The sequence below is a fragment of the Excalfactoria chinensis genome, chromosome 1 (genome assembly GCF_039878825.1).
Source record: "Excalfactoria chinensis isolate bCotChi1 chromosome 1, bCotChi1.hap2, whole genome shotgun sequence".
NCBI lineage: Eukaryota > Metazoa > Chordata > Aves > Galliformes > Phasianidae > Excalfactoria > Excalfactoria chinensis.
The window spans coordinates 182,291,174-182,312,366 of NC_092825.1; the positions used below are offsets into that span (position 1 = coordinate 182,291,174).

General features: G+C 48.3%; 1 protein-coding gene across 3 annotated transcripts in view; it reads left to right on the top strand.

The window, feature by feature from the left end:
- The window catches only part of RAB6A (RAB6A, member RAS oncogene family), a 52,354-nt gene that overhangs the window by 13,280 nt on the left and 17,881 nt on the right, over positions 1 to 21,193 (top strand). For all 3 annotated transcript variants that reach the window (XM_072327022.1, XM_072327021.1, XM_072327023.1), the window contains exon 2: positions 19,671 to 19,729. In XM_072327022.1, coding sequence (XP_072183123.1) covers positions 19,671 to 19,729 — 59 coding nt within the window. The remainder of the gene's footprint in view (positions 1 to 19,670; positions 19,730 to 21,193) is intronic.

Consider the following 21,193-nt stretch of genomic DNA (forward strand, 5'->3'; position numbering starts at 1 on the left):
CGTTCAGCTTTGAGCTCAGAGATGGGCATGGCAGCCTTCAAAAAACCAGCTGTCGCAGTTCTTGATGCATTTTTCCCTTTGGTAATGTAATGGAGGACGTTCGATTTGCAGTTTCAGTTTTTGCTGGTGTACCAGCACTGAAGATCCACTGTGGCATTCTGAGTAGAGGAGAGGGCTGCACACGTCATTTTTGATGGAGACTTGTGGGGAAGAAGCATCAGATAAACTTCACTGCAGGTCAGTTTTGTAGCACTTTTAAATGGCAATTAAACATTTAATTAAGCATCGAATGCCTGGACTAGCGGGCTGTGTCCCTGCCTATAGCAAGGGGGATGGAGCTAAATGATCTTAAAGGTCCCTTCCAACCCAAACCAATCCGTAATTCTAGGATATAATGTCAGATGGTGTGGTTGTGTTCATGGATCACTGACACTGCTGTTCATAATGCTCAAGTTCAAAGGGATGGAACCACTGGAGCTTCAGTGCTCTGATGGTTACAGCAAAAAGTAACCCCGCATGGTCCTGCATTAGAAGAGTCATTGAATCACAGCATGGCTTGGGTTGGAAGGGACCTCAAGGATCATGAAACTCCAACCCCCCACCACAGACAGGGCCACCAACCTCCACATTGAATACCAGCCCAGGCTGCCCAGGGCCCCATCCAAGCTGCCCTTCAACACCTCCAGGGATGGACGGGGCATCCACAGCCTCTCTGGGCAGCTGTTCCAGCACCTCACCACTCTCTGTCAACAACTTCCCCCTGACATCCAACCTCCATCTGCCCTCCTTCAACTTAAGTCCATTCCTCATACGCTGAGATCGATTTCCTGCAGTGGCTGTGGAGTTCCTCTGTGTTGTGTCTTACTGCGGAGGTAACAAAATGTGTAATGTTGCAAGAGAATGTCACCAGGGTTCTGAGGAATCCAGTAGACTGCTTCATATTAGATGCCATATTAGCCTCTTAATGTTAGCTTGTCCTATTTAAGCACAGTTAGTTTTTTGAAATCATTGAGGATTTATTCATGGATTCTTGTATAAACAGGCTCTGAAAATTGTTTTGGAAACAAATACTTTATTAAAGGTATTTAAGCTGGAATTGCACGATTATCTTTTGGTTTTCTGCCTTCTGTTTTCAAAATGTTTCTATGGCAATTAGTATCTGCTGTAATTGGTTGTGTCTGGACATCTGCTTGCAGAGCATGTCTTCTCTTGCTGCTTTCCCACTGCTCCTTTGGACATATGAAGAGATAGAAGAGCACATGTTGTCTTTTGGCTTGTAGAGTCATAGAAGGTCCTGGGTTGCAAAGGCCCACAGTGCTCATCCAACTCCAACCCCCTGCTGTGTGTAGGGTCACCAACCAGCAGCCCAGGCTGCCCAGAGCCACATCCAGCCTGGCCTTGAATGCCTGCAGGGATGGGGCATCCACAGCCTCCTTGGGCAACCTGTTCCAGTGCGTCACCACCCTCTGCATGAAAAACTTCCTCCTCAGGTCCAACTTAAACCTCCCATTTCACTTTAAAACCTCCCATTTCACTTTCAAACCATTCCCCCTTGATGATTTGCTTTGCTAATATACACGTGTTTGTGCTGAAATGAGATGATGGACTCCAGGAGAAGTGAATTAAGAGAACAGCTGTCCCTGAAGCTGACTGGTTTCTGAAGCAGTGGGTTGAAGTTCTAAAGAAACATTTATGTTTGCTCTTCATGTGCTCATTCCACAACCAGCTGTAGCAGTGGAAGATGGAAAGGATCGTGCTGGCTCTGATCTTGTGCAAGTAGGAAGCGTGCAGTGCGTTTCTCTGAAGCAGGAAGGGCCGTTCCTATAGCAGACCTTGCATAAACCTGGTGCTGGGGAGCAGCTCTGCCTCCTTTCCTTCCTTCAGGAGCTCTTTAAGGAGCCGATCAGCGCTTCCCATGGAGCATCTGTCTGACGTGCCTTAATTACTCTTGGTCTGTGGATGGGAGCATCTGACATCTTCTGAGTATTCGAAAGTGGATAATTAGGTATTTAAAACACTGGGATGTAAAAATTGGATCTTAGGATTAATTACTTACGGTCTCCTTGTGGATTTTTGCTCAGTGCTGCACTTGTTTTTAATAAGGTGTGTGAATGATAGAGCCTGCATGGAAAAATATGCTTCACAAAGTGGGTTTATCGCCATGGCCTTTAGCTGCCAATGTATATAATGCGAATACTAAGCTCCCTCTGCGTGACAATAAAAAAACCCCTTAAATATTAGGCTTTTAAACTTGACGGCTTCCAATTTTAGTGTAAATGCAGCTTGATCCTTAAAGCAATTGAAACAGGAATGACGACAGCTAAGAAATAAGCACGCTGTTAAAGGAAGAGGCGGAGTAAATATGTGACACCATCCCCTTGGTGCTTCACTGTGGCTCAGCCAGCACTGGTGAGGGTGGAAGTGCTGCAGCATTCACAAGGGGGGACACACAGCCCAGGTACTCACAGAGCTCTCTGTGCAATGCTTTGACCCAAGGGCGAATGTTTCTGGGTAAGGATGAAGCTTAAACACACTTGCAGTTTGTACTGATTGTTTGTTTGGGTATTTTTTTTTGCGCTGTAATAATGCTCATAAATTGGAACTGAAATTCTAATTGAAATTTTATGTACTGGTGATGGAGTAAAAGTAGGAATAAAGCCAGTGGAAATTGTCTGTTAGCTGTGAGACGAGCAAGAGCCGGGTTGTTGGCTTTGCTTGTGCTCGGAGCACGTTATGAAATGTTCATGTAACTGCATTTATGCCTGGACAGGAGGCGTGAGGGCGAGCTGTCTCTATAAGCACTTAATTTGTCTCACTTTATCCCAATGCGCTCCCAGCAAAGCTGTGGTTCTGATCATTGACTGAGCTGGAATGAAGTAAATAGAGATGTTGTGAAACTTCAACCCAAGCAGTGCAATCTGGAATGATCAGCTCTTTTGTCTTCATGAATGGAGTTATACCACATCTGTTCTCTGCTTTATTTTTGAGCTGTGCAAACCCTTCAGCTCAGGAAAGGCATTTCAGCTCGACTGCAGCTGGAGTGCAGATGACCACACTGTGCATCCTTCCCTCATTCATTGTTGCTTACCTGCTTAACGAGACACTGAGAGACGAGGTCAGCAGGCGTGGTGGGGTGGGTTGGGATTAAGTTTAGGGATCCTCACTGCAGCCTTCCAGGACCTGAAGGGAGCCTATAAACAGGAGGGGAGTCAACTCTGTGAAAGGGCAGATAACAGCAGGACAAGGGAAATGGTTTGGAGCTGAAGGAGGGCAGATGGAGGTTGGATGTCAGGGGGAAGTTGTTGACAGAGAGTGGGGAGGTGCTGGAGCAGCTGCCCAGAGAGTCTGTGGATGCCCCATCCATCCCTGGAGGTGTTGAAGGCCAGCTTGGATGGGGCCCTGGGCAGCCTGGGCTGGTGTTCAATGTGGAGGTTGGTGGCCCTGTATATGGTGGGGGGTTGGAGCTTTGTGATCCTTGAGGTCCCTTCCAATCCAGGCCATGCTGTGATTCTCTAGTTGGCTTTAAACTCTTCTATGGGGTAACTGTCCTTAGATGGAAGAGAAAGCAAGAATAGTTCCTCTCTGGGCTAACTTTTGAAGTTACCTTGAATGACTGTGATAAAGAAGTGGAGGTTTTCCATTGGGAACATTGACCCTTTGCTTATTTCTGATAATGCTGACCCTTACGTGTGCCCTTGTCATACAAAGATGGCTTCTGAACAAAAGCTGTGGTGGCTCTCTATGAAGGGCAGCCCTGTACCTTCATCCTGCTCCTCGTACCACAGACTAGAAAGTCAGGAATGGAAGTCATTTTCCTGAAGCCATTTCTGACAGCTGTAGCTTCAGGCAAATTGGTGTAACTCAGGCTCTTAGGGAAGAGAAAGGAGCTGTTTGCTCCTGCCTGAACGGTTTGTTCTCAAGTTGCTTTACCAGAGATTTCATTTACATTCCTTTGCTCACTGTGATACAGAGCACAGCCTTGAGACCTCCCCGTGTCTGTTGGATTTCACGGAACCACAGAATGGTTGAGTTGGAAGGGACCTCAAGGATCATGGAGCTCCAACCCCACACTGCAGACAGGGCCACCAACTCCACATTGAATACCAGCCCAGGCTGCCCAGGGCCCCATCCAAGCTGCCCTTCAACACCTCCAGGGATGGACGGGGCATCCACAGCCTCTCTGGGCAGCTGTTCCAGCACCTCCCCACTCTCTGTAAACACCTTCCCCCTGACATCCAACCTCCATCTGCTCTGCTTTGTTGGTTGCTTTGTTGGTTTTCTGACACTGAGCTGATGGTTGTGGGCTGTGTTTTTGCACCACTTGAGTGCTTGTTGTAGTCTTATCTGAAATTTGCTCTTCCCTCTGCTGTTTGTCAGTCATTTGAATGAAACCACATCAACCACAGCGATTTGCATGTGCCACTCCATTAACCACACTTTTTCTCTTGCTTGGTCATTTGCACACAGTATGCATGAAGTATGTATGTAAACATCTCAGCATCTTTGTTAAGGTCTATGCAAGCTTCTGGGACTTTTTCCACTGATAATAGCTCGTAGCTCTGCTAGGTTTTGACTTCCACACCAGCTTAAAGGGCACCAGTCATCCAGAAATGGGCAGTGCTCTCCTTTCAACCTCCATCGCTTTGGGTTGTATTCCAGTTGAGGTCACAGCACTGTTCACATTCTGTCTCTTGGAAGCTGCCTGCAGGACATGTGGCTCTGGAGCCAGCAGGGTGTAAGTCCCCTCGGTGCAGGCTGGTGGGAGATTTCAGAATGAAGATGTGAGTAAAGAATCATACAATGACAGAATGGCCTGGGTTGCAAAGGCCCACAGTGCTCACCCAGCTCCAAACCCCTGCTATGTGCAGGGTCAGCAACCAGCAGCCCAGGCTGCCCAGAGCCACATCCAGCCTGGCCTTGAATGCCTGCAGGGATGGGGCATCCACAGCCTCCTTGGGCAACCTGTTCCAGTGCGTCACCACCCTCTGCATGAAAAGCTTCCTCCTCAGATCCAACCTAAACCTCCCCTGTCTCAGTTTCAAACCATTCCCCCTTGTTCTATCACTGCCCACCCTCACAAACAGCCATTCCCCCTCCTGTATATTCGCTCCCTTCAAGTACTAGATGCCCACAATGAGGTCTTCCCGCAGCCTTCTCTTCTCCAAGCTAAACCAGCCCAGTTCCCTCAACCTTTCCTCATAGCAGAGCTGCTCCAGCCCTCTGAGCATCTTAGTGGCCTCCTGTGGACCTGCTCCACGAGCCCTGAAGGATGGCTGTTGGGATAGAAAGCTGGCAGCACTTCACGTAGAACAGCGTTGTGTAACTTCCCAGCTGCTTGATGTTGGAGCAGATGAGCAAGACTGAATCTGCCTGAAGGTCTCCTCCTCCTTGTGACACCGCTGCCAGCTCAGAGTTGTTTTTAGAAACCCTTTAACCAGTGAAACTCACGCTGGTTGTGTTATGTGGTCAATCTGGAGTTCCTCTACAGAAAACCAGACAAATGCCTTCAATTTCAGCATACACAGCCTGTATTTTTAGATGTGATTGTTACAGCTATGCTGAAGGATTGACATTTCCATGCTTTTCTTTGATAGACTAACCATGATCTGCTTCCTGAAATGCAAATAAATGTGTAGTTTTTTAACTATGTGTTTTAATAGACTCTCAGGTTGGACCTGGGGTGACTCCAGGATAGGCTGGTATTAAGCGGCCCTCCACAAGTCTTCATTTTAGTGTGGAAGATCATACAGCTGCCCAGGTTCCAGCAGCAGCTTTCTGCAGTGGCTGTGCACAGTTTATGTGTAATGATCATAGAATCACAGCGTGGCCTGGGTTGCAAAGGCCCACAGTGCTCATCCAGCTCCAACCCCCTGCTATGTGCAGGGTCACCAACCAGCAGCCCAGGCTGCCCAGAGCCACATCCAGCCTGGCCTTGAATGCCTGCAGGGATGGGGCTTGAGGAGCTCCTGCTCAGCACACTTTGGCTTTGGATTCCAGTGTGATAGAAGCCCCATGTTTGCAGGGAAGGTGAGTGCAAGCTGAATGATGTTCTCTGGTAAAAAGCAAGGTAAAACTGCCCCCACATCATGCTATATGCTGATATATACACATAGGGCTGTGCTGCATAGATTTTCCTCATCCTAAGGCCGGGAGCTGGCTCTTGTTTGTTTTCTATGGCGAACAAAAGAGCTGTTGTGGGAAGGTTTCACAGGGTGCAACATAATTGTTTGTAAAGCAAGCAAGAAAGCACAGCTGTGGTTGGTAAGGATGGAAGCAGGGCACTGACCTGTGGGCACCGCTTCATTTCGGCCTGGCTGACAGCAAACAAACGGAACAAGATTTTTCATTGTGCTCTTTCATATGGTTTCCCATTTTGGGGAGGAAAAGTAAAGCTAATTAACGACAAAATAACACGAGTTAATGAGGCCGTTTATCACCGTGTAGTTTTGTCGCTGGGACAAGGCGTGCTGTGTATCCCAGGGGAAATCTTGCCCACCCATTAATAATCAGAACTGTGCTGTTTTATCAGCTGTGCCAGCGCTTCTTAGGATTCCCTTAGTGGAAAAGAACGACGAGTTTAAGTCATTAGAAATGTGATTAGTCTTCAAAAAGCTTGGGGTGATCTCTGTGACCCCTTCGGGCCCTGAAATACAGTGGGGGTTTGCCTTGTGTTTGTGCTGCTTCTGCTGCAGATCAATGCGCTTTGGTCCCGTGGTCCCACTGCATGTCCTGGTAAACCAGTTCTGTAATGGAAGGAAGGGATGCCTTTCAGAGCCTTTCAGCAGGCTTGAAAGGTGGGTCTGGGTCAATCTAATGAGGTTCAACACAGCAAAGTTTTGCACTTGGGCCGGAGGAATCCCAGGCATTTATACAGACTGGAAGGAGCAATACGTGAGAGCAGCCCTGCAGAGAAGGACATCTGGGTCCTGGCAGATGGAGAACTGACCATGAGCCAGCAGTGTGCTCCTGCAGCTCAGAAAGCAAATGGGATCCTGGGCTCCATCAGCAGAGGGGTGGCCAGCAGGGACAGGGAAGGGATTGTCCCTCTCTGCTTTGCCCTCATGAGGCACCATCTGCAGTGCTGCATCCAGGTCTGGGGCCTTCAATATAAGAAAGACAGGGAGCTGTTGGAGAGGGTGCAGAGGAGGCCACAAAGATGCTCAGAGGGCTGCAGCACCACCCATACAAAGACAGGCTGAGGGAGCTGGGCTTGTTCAGCATGGAGAAGAGAAGGCTGAGGGATGACCTCATTGCAGCCTGCCAGGACCTGAAGGGAGCCTATAAACAGGAGGGGAGTCAGCTCTGTGAAAGGGGGGATAACAGCAGGACAAGGGAAATGGTTTGGAGTTGAAGGAGGGCAGACGGAGGTTGGATGTCAGGGGGAAGTTGTTGACAGAGAGTGGTGAGGTGCTAGAACAGCTGCCCAGAGAGGCTGTGGATGCTCCGTCCATCCCTGGAGGTGTTCAAGGCCAGCTTGGATGGGACCCTGGGCAGCCTGGGCTGGTATTCAGTGTGGAGGTTGGTGGCCCTGAATGTGGTGGGGGGTTGGAGCTTCATGATCCTTGAGGTCCCTTCCAACCCAGGCCAGGCATCTCCCTCAAGAGAACGTGTATGTCATAGGCAGAGCACCAAATCAAATGGGGTTCTAATGTATCTAAAGGAAGCAAGCAGCTGATGTTGCCTAAAAAAAATACATACAACAAAAAAAAGATACTAGGAAATGCATTTTTCTGCCTCCTCCTTTCCCCTGTAGCTACTGCCAGACTTGAAGTACAAATGACAATCCCTTGCTTCTCTTGCTGGTCTTCAAATGCCTGGAGACAGCATGAAATGCATCCCTATGGCACTGAATACTTAGATCAGTGGCACAGCGGATTCTTAGCCAGTCATCCTCCAGCTTTGAGCTGTCAGCTGTGACAGTCAGGTGGGGTTTATTGTGGTGTGGCATCTGGGTCTCAGTGGGTTGCTTACATAAAAGGCAGGATCCTGGGGGAGAATCGTACCCTGTGTGTTGGTCTCTTCCCCATCCTCTGTCACTGAGGAACCTCTGCAAGGTTCATTGCTGGCTTAGCATTACTTCAGAGCGCGTCATGCAGTTATGTTTTCTAGCATGAACTGCTTTCCAGGAGCTGCAGCATCACTGGAGCAAGGTTTGGGTGTGCTCATTGAAAGCAATGAGCAAAGAACACGCTGAGGATACAACAGATCTTGTATGTAGAAGAAGCTCCTGATGCTGGACGGAGCAGTGTTTTGAGTTCCAGGTTCTTCTCTGTGCAGTAGGAAGGCTGTTATTGCTTTTATACACAGAATGATCACGCATTTAATGCTTTGGATTTGGCCCCGTGTCCCTGGGGATGTTCTCATGTGTTTCCAGATGGCTGTGAATCATTTCTCTGTGACAGAGGTGGCTGCTGAGCTGTGCCACCACCGGAGCCCAAAGCCCAGAGAGAGCCAACAAACAGCTGCAAGGATGCTGTGCTGCACACCTTCCCCAGCCCACGCTTCCCCAAAAGGTTTATGAGTTATTAATAGGTGAATCCTCATCAACAGATAACAATTTTATACACAAAAAAAAAGGCTTTGGGGAAACCTCATTGTGGTCTTTCAGTCCTTAAAGGGAGCTTATAAACAGGTGGGGGAACGGCTGTTTGTGAGGGTGGGCAGTGATAGGACAAGGGAGAATGGTTTGAAAGGGAGACAGGGGAGGTTTAGGTTGGATCTGAGGAGGGAGTTTTTCACCCCAGAGGGTGGTGACGCACTGGAACAGGTTGCCCAAGGAGGCTGTGGATGCCCCATCCCTGCAGGCATTCAAGGCCAGGCTGGATGTGGCTCTGGGCAGCCTGGGCTGCTGGTTGGTGACCCTGCACACAGCAGGGGGTTGGAACTACATGATCACTGTGATCCTTTGCAACCCAGGCCATTCCATGAGTCTGTGCCATTCAGTTGGATGGGAGTACGTCTTCACACATGAACCAGTCTCGAACTGATGCGTTTTGGAATGTTTTCTTACTACTTTTTGTGGGAGGGGAAAGGGAGATAAATCTTAGAATCTCCAATTCATTTGGGCTGGGAGGAACCCACAATCCTGGAGCTCTGCAGCACGCCGTACTGCTGCGAGTTAAACAACTGATAGCGTCGAGTTACACACAGCTGATGTTTCCTGCAGTAATTCTAAGAGGGTCAAAGAATCTGGAGCAGAAATTGGATCCAGCTTCATTCTTTGATTAACGCGGATGCAGAACCTCTTCCAGTCCCCTTGGAGAAATGCACACGTGCGGCAGACTGAACTCAAAGGATAATCTGATGCAGCATCGTGCTCCTGAAGATGTCCCGTGGTTAATCCTTATGTCAAAGTCTGTTGCTGATTCCTTCTAGGACAGCTTTCCAGTCCTCAGTTCTACCTACCTACAACATAGTCCTAATTCCTTTGAGCCAAGGATCCAGAACAAGTGCCCATGTATCAGGAAAAGTCATCTGCTATTTACTATTATTCCTAGTGAATAGGAATCTCGTTCCTGTGTAGTGGGCTGGCTCATGAAATTGCTGTATCGACGACATACATCAGTGATGATGTTTTTGCTCTTGAGACAGGAGTTGAAGTCAGAGCTTGTTGAGCCCCAGCTTGGGGTCATTAACAGCGGATGGCTGGGCTGGAATGTAAGAAGATGAATTGGAGGAAAGCGGATGGATGTGTCTGCTTTGGTGTCATCATGACATCATTAGGGTTGGAAAAGACCTGAGATCATCACATCCAGCTTCCAGCCCATCAGCACCCTTCCCACTGACACGTGTCCCTGCAACACCAGTGCCAAGTGACACAGGCCTTGCTGCTCTCAGCCATGAGCAGGACCCTGGGAAGAAGCTCTTTCTAGGTCAGAGAAGTGCTTCAGTTCCATTGTGTTTTGGGGAATTTATGTGGCCCAAGCAGGGACTTGCTGCTGCTGCTTGGAAAATGGCCCATACAAACGCTGACGAGCTTTTCAGACTAGCACATATTTTCGTAGTTGCCCTTTTAATAAGGCAGTGAAGTGTTCATCATTTGATTACTGGTTGTTGTAGATAAGGGAATCATTGGTGCCTCTTTGTTAACTATGGGAATAGTTGACAGGAAGGAGCCGTCAGCCAAATATGGGGCACAGCAACTTATGTGTGTGGGTTATTGCCTGGAGAGATTGGCTGAGCTGTAACCTCTGCTCTGTGCTGACATCTGGGTTGGGACAACACTTTATTTCTTATTTGCTTCCCTGGTACCAGGGCATTTTTTCATAGAGTCACAGCATGGCCTGGGTTACAAAGGCCCACAGTGCTCATCCAGCTCCAACCCCCTGCTATGTGCAGGGTCACCAACCAGCAGCCCAGGCTGCCCAGAGCCACATCCAGCCTGGCCTTGAATGCCTGCAGGGATGGGGCATCCACAGCCTCCTTGGGCAGCCTGTTCCAGTGCGTCACCACTCTCTGGGTGAGGGTGCTCTGTTTCCTAGCAGCTTGAATAACTTGGGGCATTGCTTGAAATTCATATGCCTCCATTTCTGTTGCAAGCCATTAAATCTTCATCTGCAGCTGTAGCCAAGGAGAAGAGCTGAACTTGTGCCCCTGTAACAAACAGCTTGAGTGGCATCTGCTGTCTGAAGACACCTCAATGAGAGATGGACTCAAGGAGCTGCAGATTGCACCGACATCATGAGGCTGTAGCAAAAGCAGATGTTGATATCTTTGCAGGAGCTCTTTGGTATCATGTAGGAGGCCCATATCACTATGGAAAAACACGGAGCGTGACGACAGCGTGTGAAATGTGGGATTCTTGCAGCTTCTTTGCTGTGCTTAGTGCTTAAGAATATTGCCACTGTGAAATCTGACTTGCTTCTCTTCTTTGTGTCCATGTTAGTGTAGCATGTGGGCATGAGCTGCAGATGATATCAGCCGTGCACATAATGGCTCGATGCGCGCTCATCTGCTAGGTAGGTGTCACTCCTTGTTATATCATGCTATTTCACTCAGCTCTGTCACTTCCCTTCCTGCTGTTCTGCACCAGACAGTCATAAATATTCATGCACCCTTCCTGCCATCAATTTGGGCTTGTATACCTCGCTCGCGGTCTGTTCGGGTTTGTTAAATGCAGGCTTTTCTTTTTAAACACTGGAGTGCTGAGGGCTGTCTAGTGAGCTAAAAGAGGCTGATGTCACCTTTTCTGGTTGGCAGAGCCGCAGGGAACTGCTGAGATACGGAGGCTTGCAAAGCTTTTGCTCAGTTCTTCCGTTGACAAATAATGGGCTGAAATTCGAGGTGGTTCTGTGGCAAAATGAGAGCTGAAATTCCCTCAGCAGCAAAAACGTTCTGCCTGTGCTGCTGCTTGCTTCATTGCAGTGAGGGGTGGAACTGCTTCGCACCCGATGGCTCATCTGCAATAAAAACTGTCTCGACGTGCCTTGGAAGGGTTGTTTTGTATCGAGTCTCTTTAAGGACTGTGGTAACCCAATTTAACTGGAGAAAATAAGCTACTTTTGTGCCTTATCTTGTACTTAGAGCTGTGCATTAAGGGCATGGGAAGAGTCACTTCTGCCTTGGTCATTTCATGGGGTGGTTTCTCACATCTCAGATCCCACTGAATTTCTCACACTCTTGTGCAGAACTCTTGCTTTTCTTCATAGGGGCATTTGGGAGCCCCAGACACTGAGCAGCTGTGGTCACAACTGCTGTCAATTCTTTCTTATTCTTCTGTCTGCTGATGACTAGAAAGCAATAGAAAACAGAAAAAGGTGAAGTACAACTTCTTCTTCTTTGGAGCGTCTACTGCAGGAATGGAGTTCAGCTCTGGGAATTCCTGGGGTCTCACCCACGTGTAGGAGTGCTCATAATCACAGCAATGTAAGGATTGGAAGGGACCTCTTGAGGACATCGGGTCCAACCCGTGCTACAGCAGTTCCCTACAGCAGGTTGCACAGGTGGACACCCAGCCAGCTATGGAATATCTCCATAGAAGAGACCCTACAACCTCTCTGGGCAACCTGTGCCAGTGCTCCATCACCATCGCAGGCAGTGATGCTGCAGGCTGCTGGCAGTCCCCGAGGCCAAAGGAATCGATATGGTGCTCTATCAAACAGTTTTCAATAGCGCTTTAATTAAAGAAAGGGATAAAAAAGGGCATTGTTGTTTGTGGTGACCTGAAAAGAAATGAAGGATTGGCAGCGATTCATTGGCCTCCATAGGCCAAGCTGGACATTGTTATTGATTACACCGGTTGGTCTGGGGCTACTTAGGGAGGTAGGATCTATAAGAGCTACATATACTGCCTGGAACACCCCTTCTGAGTTGGTCCCTGTGCTGTCCATCCTTCTCCCCTCCATCAACACCATAGGAGTAGTTCCTGTGCACAGCAGCAATGGGAGGAGCAAAGCAAATCCATTTAAAGCAGGAAATGATGGAACATCTCTAAAGTTGATTTTAAAAATCCCAACCCAAACCTCCTGTTCTTTGCTTTTCTGGGTCTCATTTGTTTCCTACTCGGGATACTCTGAGTGAATGTCCTAAACAGCATCTTAAACTCCTTTAAAGATGCAAATCTGTTACGAGGACAGGGGTGTAAGTTATGAGTTAGATCTCTAATTAGGCTGGGAATAGATTTTCTTAAGAGATGTTAGTTGAACCATTTTCTTTGTACATAAAGAAGCCATTGCTGCTTTGGAATAATGCAAGAGAACGACTGAAGTGGTACGAATGCAACAATTTTTGTAGTGTTAGCAGCACAAAATGTTCTTATTTTGTGGAATCAATGGGGGCAGCCATTGCGCTCCACAGCCGGGCTGGGAGGGCATCCTCCAGCCAGCACTACCATGGGGGCCCAAACGTGCTCTGTCTGATACGTGTGTATAATAAAATTAACCTATAGCCACCCATTTTTGTTCAAAATAGCAAATTATTTTTTCCCCCTAGAGCTACTTAAGGCAGCACAGTGGATGTGTTTGGGGGAATTTTCTGCTTTACCAGCTTTCATCTCAGTTTTCTTTTGGGTGTCTTTTGATTTATTGGACACGTAAGGATGGCAGGTATTGGGTTTGATGGCCCTTTGGCCTGACCTCGTCTGGCATCTTGCAGCAGGAGAGCAGTGGTGGAATCAAAGAAGTCGGGCTAGAAATCTGACAGTAGTCAGAGAAGTGAAATCAATAGCAAATGCTTTGTGGCAAAGAGTTCTTCTGTTGGAGACTTGAGTTAGTGCAGGAGGGGAGAGCAGCAGCTCACCCTGCTGGGGTTTTGTTTGGGTTGGGTTGGGTTGTTCTGCGTTATGTTGGGTTGTGTTGCAGTTGTGCTGGGTTGTGTTGGGTTTGTGATGGGGTTGTGTTGGGTTGTGTCGGGGTTATGCTGGGTTGTGTTGGGATTGTGTTGGGTTGTGTTGAGTTGTGCTGGGGTTGGGTTGTGCTGGGTTGTGTCGGGGTTATGCTGGGTTGGGTTGGGATTGTGTTGGGTTGTGTTGAGTTGTGCTGGGTTGGGTTGGATTTGTGCTGGGGTTGGGTTGGGTTTGTGCTGGGGTTGTGTTGGGATTGTGTTGAGTTGTGCTGGGTTGTGTTGGGTTTGCGCTGGGGTTATGTTGGGATTGTGTTGGGTTGTGTTGAGTTGTGCTGGGGTTGGGTTGTGCTGCACTGTGTTGGGGTTGTGCTGGGTTGTGTCAGGGTTATGCTAGGTTGTGCTGGGATTGTGTTGGGTTGTGTTGAGTTGTGCTGGGGTTGGGTTGTGCTGGGTTGTGTCGGGGTTATGCTGTGTTGTGCTGGGATTGTGTTGGGTTGTGTTGGGATTGTGTTGGGTTATGTTGGGATTGTGTTGGGTTGTGATGGGGTTGGGTTGTGCTGGGTTGTGTTGAGTTGTGTTGAGTTGTGCTGGGTTGTGTTGGGGTTGTGTTGAGTTGTGCTGGGGTTGTGCTGGGTTGTGTTGGGTTTGCGCTGGGGTTGTGTTGGGATTGTGTTGAGTTGTGCTGGGGTTGGGTTGTGCTGGGTTGTGTTGGGGTTGTGTTGGGTTGTGTCAGGGTTATGCTGGGTTGTGCTGGGTTGTGTTGAGTTGTGCTGGGGTTGTGCTGGGCTGTGCTGGACTGTGCTGGGGTTGGGTTGAGGTTGTGTTGGGATTGTGTTGGGTTGTGTTGAGTTGTGCTGGGTTATGTTGGGGTTGGGTTGGGTTGTGTTGAGTTGTGCTGGGGTTGTGCTGGGCTGTGCTGGGGTTGGGTTGAGGTTGTGTTGGGGTTGTGTTGGGTTGTGTTGAATTGTGCTGGGTTATGTTGGGGTTGGGTTGGGGTTGTGCTGGGTTATGCTGGGTTGTGCTGGGATTGTGTTGGGTTGTGTTGGGATCGTGTTGGGTTGTGTTGGGATCATGTTGGGTTGTGTTGGGATTGTGTTGGGTTGTGTTGGGATCGTGTTGGGTTGTGTTGGGTTGTGTTGAGTTGTGCTGGGTTGTGTTGGGGTTGGGTTGAGTTGTGCTGGGGTTGTGTTGGGCTGTGTTGGGTTTGTGCTGGGGTTGTGTTGGGATTGTGTTGAGTTGTGCTGGGGCTGGGTTGTGCTGGGTTGTGTTGGGGTTGTGTTGGGTTGTGCTGGGTTATGCTGGGTTGTGCTGGGTTGTATTGAGTTGTGCTGGGGTTGTGCTGGGCTGTGCTGGGCTGTGCTGGGGTTGGGTTGAGGTTGTGTTGGGGTTGTGTTGGGTTGTGTTGAATTGTGCTGGGTTATGTTGGGGTTGGGTTGAGGTTGTGCTGGGTTATGCTGGGTTGTGCTGGGATTGTGTTGGGTTGTGTTGGGATCGTGTTGGGTTGTGTTGGGATTGTGTTGGGTTGTGTTGGGATCGTGTTGGGTTGTGTTGGGATTGTGTTGGGTTGTGTTGGGATTGTGTTGGGTTGTGTTGAGTTGTGCTGGGTTGTGTTGGGGTTGGGTTGAGTTGTGCTGGGGTTGTGTTGGGGTTGGGCTGTGCTGCGTTGTGCTGGGGTTGTGTTGGGTTGTGTTGAGTTGCACTGGGGTTGGGTTGGGGTTGGGTTGTGTTGAGTTGTGCTGGGGTTGGATTGTGCTGGGTTGTGCTGGGGTTTTGCTGGGGTTGTGCTTGGTTGTGCTGGATTGTGTTGGGGTTGTGTTGCGTTATGCTGGGTCATGCTGGGTCGTGTTGGGTTGTTTTGGGGTTGGGTTGAGTTGTGCTGGGGTTGTGTTGCATTATGTTGGGTTGTGTTGAGTTGTGCTGGGGTTGTGTTGCGTTATGTTGGGTTGTGTTGATTTGTGCTGGGGTTGTGTTGGGGTTGGGTCTTGCTGGGGTTTTGCTGGGGTTGTGTTGGGTTGTGGTGGCTTGTGTTGGGGTTGTGCTGGGTTGTGCTGGGCTTGGTGCTGCCCTTGGAGTTCCCCAGCTGTGTCAGTGGATAAAGCTGGTCTCACGGAGGAGTTGAAGGAGAGCAGTCTGTGGGAAGATGAATGAGTTTTGCTTCCTACACTGAGGGGGTCTGGGGAGAGTTTCTGTAGCATGAGAATGAAAAGCAGGGGAGGGGTTTTTTTTTAAGGAAACTGCCGTAATCACTTTAATACAGCAGTTCTGTTTTAGGAGCTCAGACTGACATACCTAAAAATATTCTTCTTGATTACTTGGTTCATGCAGATCGTTTTAAGTCAAATACGAACATCCTCGTTTCTGGGCTTCTTAAATAATGATCTAAAATTGGTTTTCATGCATTCGTAATTCGATATATTGTTCTTAGCGCTGCTTTTTTGTCTCAGTGATTTGGGTTGCTTCTTCTAGATCTGGACTTGTGTGTTCTCTCATCACGGGGTGAGCTTGTCCCTGAGAGTCGTAGTGCTGCTGGGATCTATTATTTTAACCAAATCCGAAAGGAATCATGGAATAATTAAGGTCGGAAAAGCGCTCCAAGATCCCCAAGCTCAGTCCAGCCCACTGTGCCCACTGCTTTCTCCACCTTCCTCTGATAGATTCCTTAGGAAAGCTGGGGCTGTGTTAACTGACTCTACCTCTGAGAACTTGGGAAGGTTTGGGCCATTTTATTGCTTTATAATGAAGGATATGGATCAATCTGATTATTTTTAGTGTTTTCTTTCTCTCAAATGAACTCCTAAAGCCGTGTGAGCGTGGAGCAATGCTCTTTACCTAATGGCTCTTCACCTAATGGCTCTTCATCCCTTGCTCCTGTGAGAGCCTCCCCAGTGCCTTGTTACTGCTTGGAGTGCCAAGAGCAGCAAACTGTGGCACAGAGGAATTGCTGGTGCCCACTATTTCTCAACGTCATTCTACAGTGGTTGGGGATGGACACGCAAACCTGCGGCACGCAAGGCTCCAAAAGCAGCACAGTGCTCTCAAGAATAGGATGGATGACCTTGAAATCTCTCCCGGAGCTGCTGTCAGATCACAGTTGCTGGAACTATGAGATTAACGTATTGATTCCATCTTGCAAATGAATGCTTTCTGCAATAAGTGCTAGGCAGTGGCTCGGGGCTCGCAGACAAAGAGTATTGATCAGGTTGACTCAATTAGCTGCTGAAGGCTTTGAATTTGGGCCCCTGTCGTTAATGGCAATTTCACAGGCAGAAGCTTCACAAGTTCCCATCCTTTAACTCAATGATGTGTCTTCGATGCTTTGCTGTTTGCTGTCACTCATTCAGTTGCTGATTTAGAAAGATATCTTGTCTGTGTGCTAACCAGCCACCAAACCTTTCTTTTCAGGGCTCTCCTCTTGTCATACAGCAGAACAGCAGCTTGCTTTCTGTTCCATTACATACTAAAGGCATGGCTCTTTATCACAGTGAGGGCAGAGGAATGCCTGCGCTTTCTGCCTTGCACAGCACAACACTTTCCTCTCTGCTCCCCCTGGGTTGTCAGCATTGGTTGCTTTTCCTTGCAGGGCTGTGTGCTGACGATCTGTGCACTTAAGCAATGGTGTCTGAGGCGCAGCTGTGTGATTAGAGCTGGGTAATGCAGGCTTTCTTCTCATTGCATCAGGAGCTTAAAGGAGCAGAAAGCACTTCTAATGAAACCCAGGGTGCTGCTGGTGTTCAGCTGCTTAGAAAAGTTTCCAGGCTTGATGTCGAGGTGCTGGAACAAATGGTTTTTAGGTTAATCACTTCTTTTCTCAGCTTCTCATTGCTTCCAAATGTTCTTGAATGCTTTGTGTCTGAGTCCCTGCAGTAGAATGACATGGACAGCTCTGCAAGGAGCCGAGCATCCACTGCCCATCTGAACAGCTTAGTTCAGATTTTCATGAGCTTTAAAATCTCATGCCTTTTCCGATGGGACCTTGGGGTGGCTTTTAGCCGGTGGGATCATAGAATCATAGAAGGTCCTGGGTTGCAAAGGCCCACAGTGCTCATCCAGCTCCAACCCCTGCTGTGTGCAGGGTCACCAACCAGCAGCCCAGGCTGCCCAGAGCCACATCCAGCCTGGCCTTGAATGCCTGCAGGGATGGGGCATCCACAGCCTCCTTGGGCAACCTGTTCCAGTGCGTCACCACCCTCTGGGTTAAAAACTCCCTCCTAAGATCCAACCCAAACCTCCCCTGTCTCACTTTAAAGCCATCCCCCCTTGTCCTACCATTGTCCACCCTCGTAAACAGTTGTACCCCCTCCTGTTTATAAGCTCCTTTCAAATACTGGAAGTCTCTTAATCTAGAGAAAGAAAGAGACTAGAAGATCCCCTACTCTTAGTGCTAGGATCCTTCCGTGCCATCCATCTCCTCATTCTATGTAATCCATGCATCCTGGGATCTTCTTCTTGCCAAAGAAACCTTTCCCAGCTCCTGAATCACTCGGAGTGTTTCCAGGTTTCCTCTAACACAGCCCTCAGTGCCTCTGCAGCAGCTCCCTCTGCTCCAACCTCAGCCTGCACAGAGGTACAGCCACGTTCACCGTGTTCCTTCCCCCACCTTTATTCCTACAGGGATATGTTAACACATACCAGACGGATTTTGGCTTACAGGATGTTGTATGTTACTGCATTGCTGACTAACGCTGCCCTGGACGTGTTTGTGTGTTGAAATTCTTCCAAGAGCTCCAATGAACACAGTAGCACCCAATGGATCCTTGCTGAAGTCTTGGTTGTCTTCTGCCTTTGGTGTAACCCCTAGTTTGCTTCCCCAGGTGTTTGCAGTCAGTTTTAGGCAGCCAGGTTTTCTTCTCTGAGTACGTTGTGCAGTTTCTCCCTGCTGAGCTTCATTTTCCATTTCAGGTCACTTCTCCATATTTTAAAACTGATTTTGAATTCTGATTCCGTCCTGCGTCTTGCTTGCAATCCCTCCCAGATCAATGCCTTTGGTCACCTTAATAAACATAGAACCAGTGAAGCAGGAGAAGATAGCAAGTGAAAAACCTGTAACAGGATGGGATTTGGGTTCTCCTGCAGATCCTCAGTCTGCAAATCAGTGCTGGGTTTTTTTATGGCAGCGTTCTCGAATTGCAATGAAAGGCCACGCACAGGAGTTCAGCTCTTCATTATGAAGTTCCCAATACAAACGGTGCAAAAACAGAACTCATCCAAAGGGATCATCTCCAAACGTGGCCTGTTGGTCCCTCCTTGGTGCTCTGCCAAGGGGAAATAGGGCTCACTGAGTTCTACAGTTGGCTGCAAGAGGAAGGCATTACCCTTTCTCTTCTCCATCCCCTTCCCATTATCCTTCCCCTTCCCATTTCCTCCCCTTTTGCCATTCCTTTCCCTTTGAATTATAAATACAGTGAGAACCGTGAGCTTTCCACGAGGATCTTCTAAGCGAGGTGATTTTGTTACATATTTCATAGAATCATATTATATATTTGGTGACTGTTCAGTAATCGTGGTGGAATTAAACCTGTAAGCAGCTGCTCTTCATGCTGCTGTGGATCCTGCTGTATAAGGGGGAATCAGAGGTGCAAGGAGGCTGGGAGAAAGCAGCCGGAGCCAATTGATTCTTGAGTAAATCCAGCTGTTTCCTAAGGGATCTACCTCCAGTTAAAGGTATTTGGACACCAAGCCAAGGTTCAGGTATTCAGTTCCTGCATGCCTTGCAGGTCAGCACAGGTGAGGGTGTCAATGAGCAGGAAGGAGTTCTCCATTAGATATGAGGTAGGCTTTGTCTAAGCTCAGCTGTGTTGATCCCACTAAGTGCAGTAAGTAACCATTGTGATAATGATTGTTTCGAAATGTAATCTCATTTTCCCTAAAAAGCATCTAACAGGCAGTCTGATACCTGACTGGAACTTGGCTCTGCAAGTATAGGTACCATATCCACAGCTATATAGTACTGTATCCGTGGCTTTATAGATGCTATATCCATAGTTTGTCTAGATCCTGCTTATGAAATGAGAACACACCTGAGATTTGACCTGGTCAAGCTGAGCTGCAGCAGGATCTATGGAACACACTGTGCCTGAGTGTTTGGCTCCCAGGTGCACCTGCAGATGTTGCACTGCCTTCTTGCTGCTGCACAACCAGCTGGCACTGCTGGATCCACTGGTGCAGAGCTGTAGCCAGCAGCAGTAAAGGCATTGTAGCAGCTCATGAGCCTGCCTATGCAGAAAGGTACAGTGTCAAAGAAAGGGTGAAGCTGGTTGCAGGCACCGTGGGCACGTGGTGAACATCTCAGCAGTGATGCTCTTCAGTCTTGTCTTCTCATATTATGCTTGCTTGAAACTGGCATTGAAATTGTTCCTTGAAACTGTGTTTTTGTTTTTGTCTCCTTGTAGTGGGGAAGACTTCCTTGATCACCAGGTTCATGTATGACAGCTTTGACAACACCTACCAGGTAAATGGATCCCTGTTTGTCTTCTCTAAGGCAGAATCCATTGGGCTGCAGTATATAACAGTACACAGACCACATTCTTAGCTGTTACATCTCGAAGCTTTATATTTCAATAACCTTTCAGAATGGCATTTCGTGCAGGAGTAGCTTATCTGCAGCTCACAGCAGGATGAGCTGTAGTTATAAAGGATAGACCTCTTAGGTACACAGAAGTGACAGCAGCTGTAAGTCTGCCAGGTTTTTCACCACTTGCTACCAGATCATCGCAGATCTCATGGAGAACAGAGCAGGCACTCCGTTCCTTAAAAAGGAAGAGGCAGAAAGCTGAGCCATAGGATCTGGGTGCTTTAGGATGCTGTGCAGGCTTTCTAAATGCCAGGGGTACAGTCATTGTTATCCACTCCCACACTGTAGGATGAGCCTGAAAAGGTGGCAAGCTACGAAAGCAAATTCAGTTTCATAAACTAAAGTGGGTCTTCTCTAAGCCACAACGTGCTTCGCAACTTGGTTGTGCTTGGTGATGTTCTGCATTCAAAAGAACTGAGAAAATCTGTTCCCTGAGAAATGTGAAGGGTTGTTTAGGGAGGTGGGAGGAGAAGGTAATGGGAAAAGAGTACAGAAAAAGCTGGGATTCTTCTGTTACTTAGTGTCTATCCAAGTATCTCCTGATTAAATCTCTTTCCCCGTTAATGATTCCCTTCCTGCCTCATCAGTGATTCCACATTGCCGCTCTGTGAGTTGGTCACAATGAGATGCAGCTCTCACTTAATGATAGGAGAAGCAAAGCTTCTGTGGTGTAGGAGGGCTAGAGTACACATCATTGCTCCCACGGGAGCAAACAGCCTTTCAAATCCTACCCGCTGTAATTACATGGACACGTGAATGCCATCCTTTTATTTAATCTGCTTTTTCTTTCCCCCCCCCCCCCCACAAGTGTTTTTCTTTCAGGTCTGCTCCTTCTCTCTGCAGAGTCTGCATCCTAGTTCTGTTTGAGGAGGTTTGGCCCTCTGTGCTTGTTGATAGCGTAGTGGTCTCAATGGGGAAGCTGCTCTAACATCACATAGAAAATGATTACGAAATGAATGAGCGGGATTTAAAGCAGTAAGGAATCTCAAGGGTTTAGAAGATAGCTTCAATTCAGCTGTCAGCAATGCGTGCTTGTTTTGTGTGTTAATGTACTTTGGTGTGGTGTCGTTCATCCAGAGACCCCCCCATTTACCTGAAATACAGGAGAACGTGCCCTATTTTCACGCAGCTGGAAGAGGGAATTAGTCAGAAGGACTGAAGTAACTTGGCCCAAATCACACGAGACGTAATGCCAAGCCAGAACATACCTTCCTTCATTCCCAGGGTTTGATAGGGACCTCTCAGAGCCAACTACGTGCACGGCACCACATGTCAAAGCGTGGACATGGTTGGCTGCAGCTGGAGCTCAGCTGCTGCCCGTGGCTTATTAAAAAGCTGCTT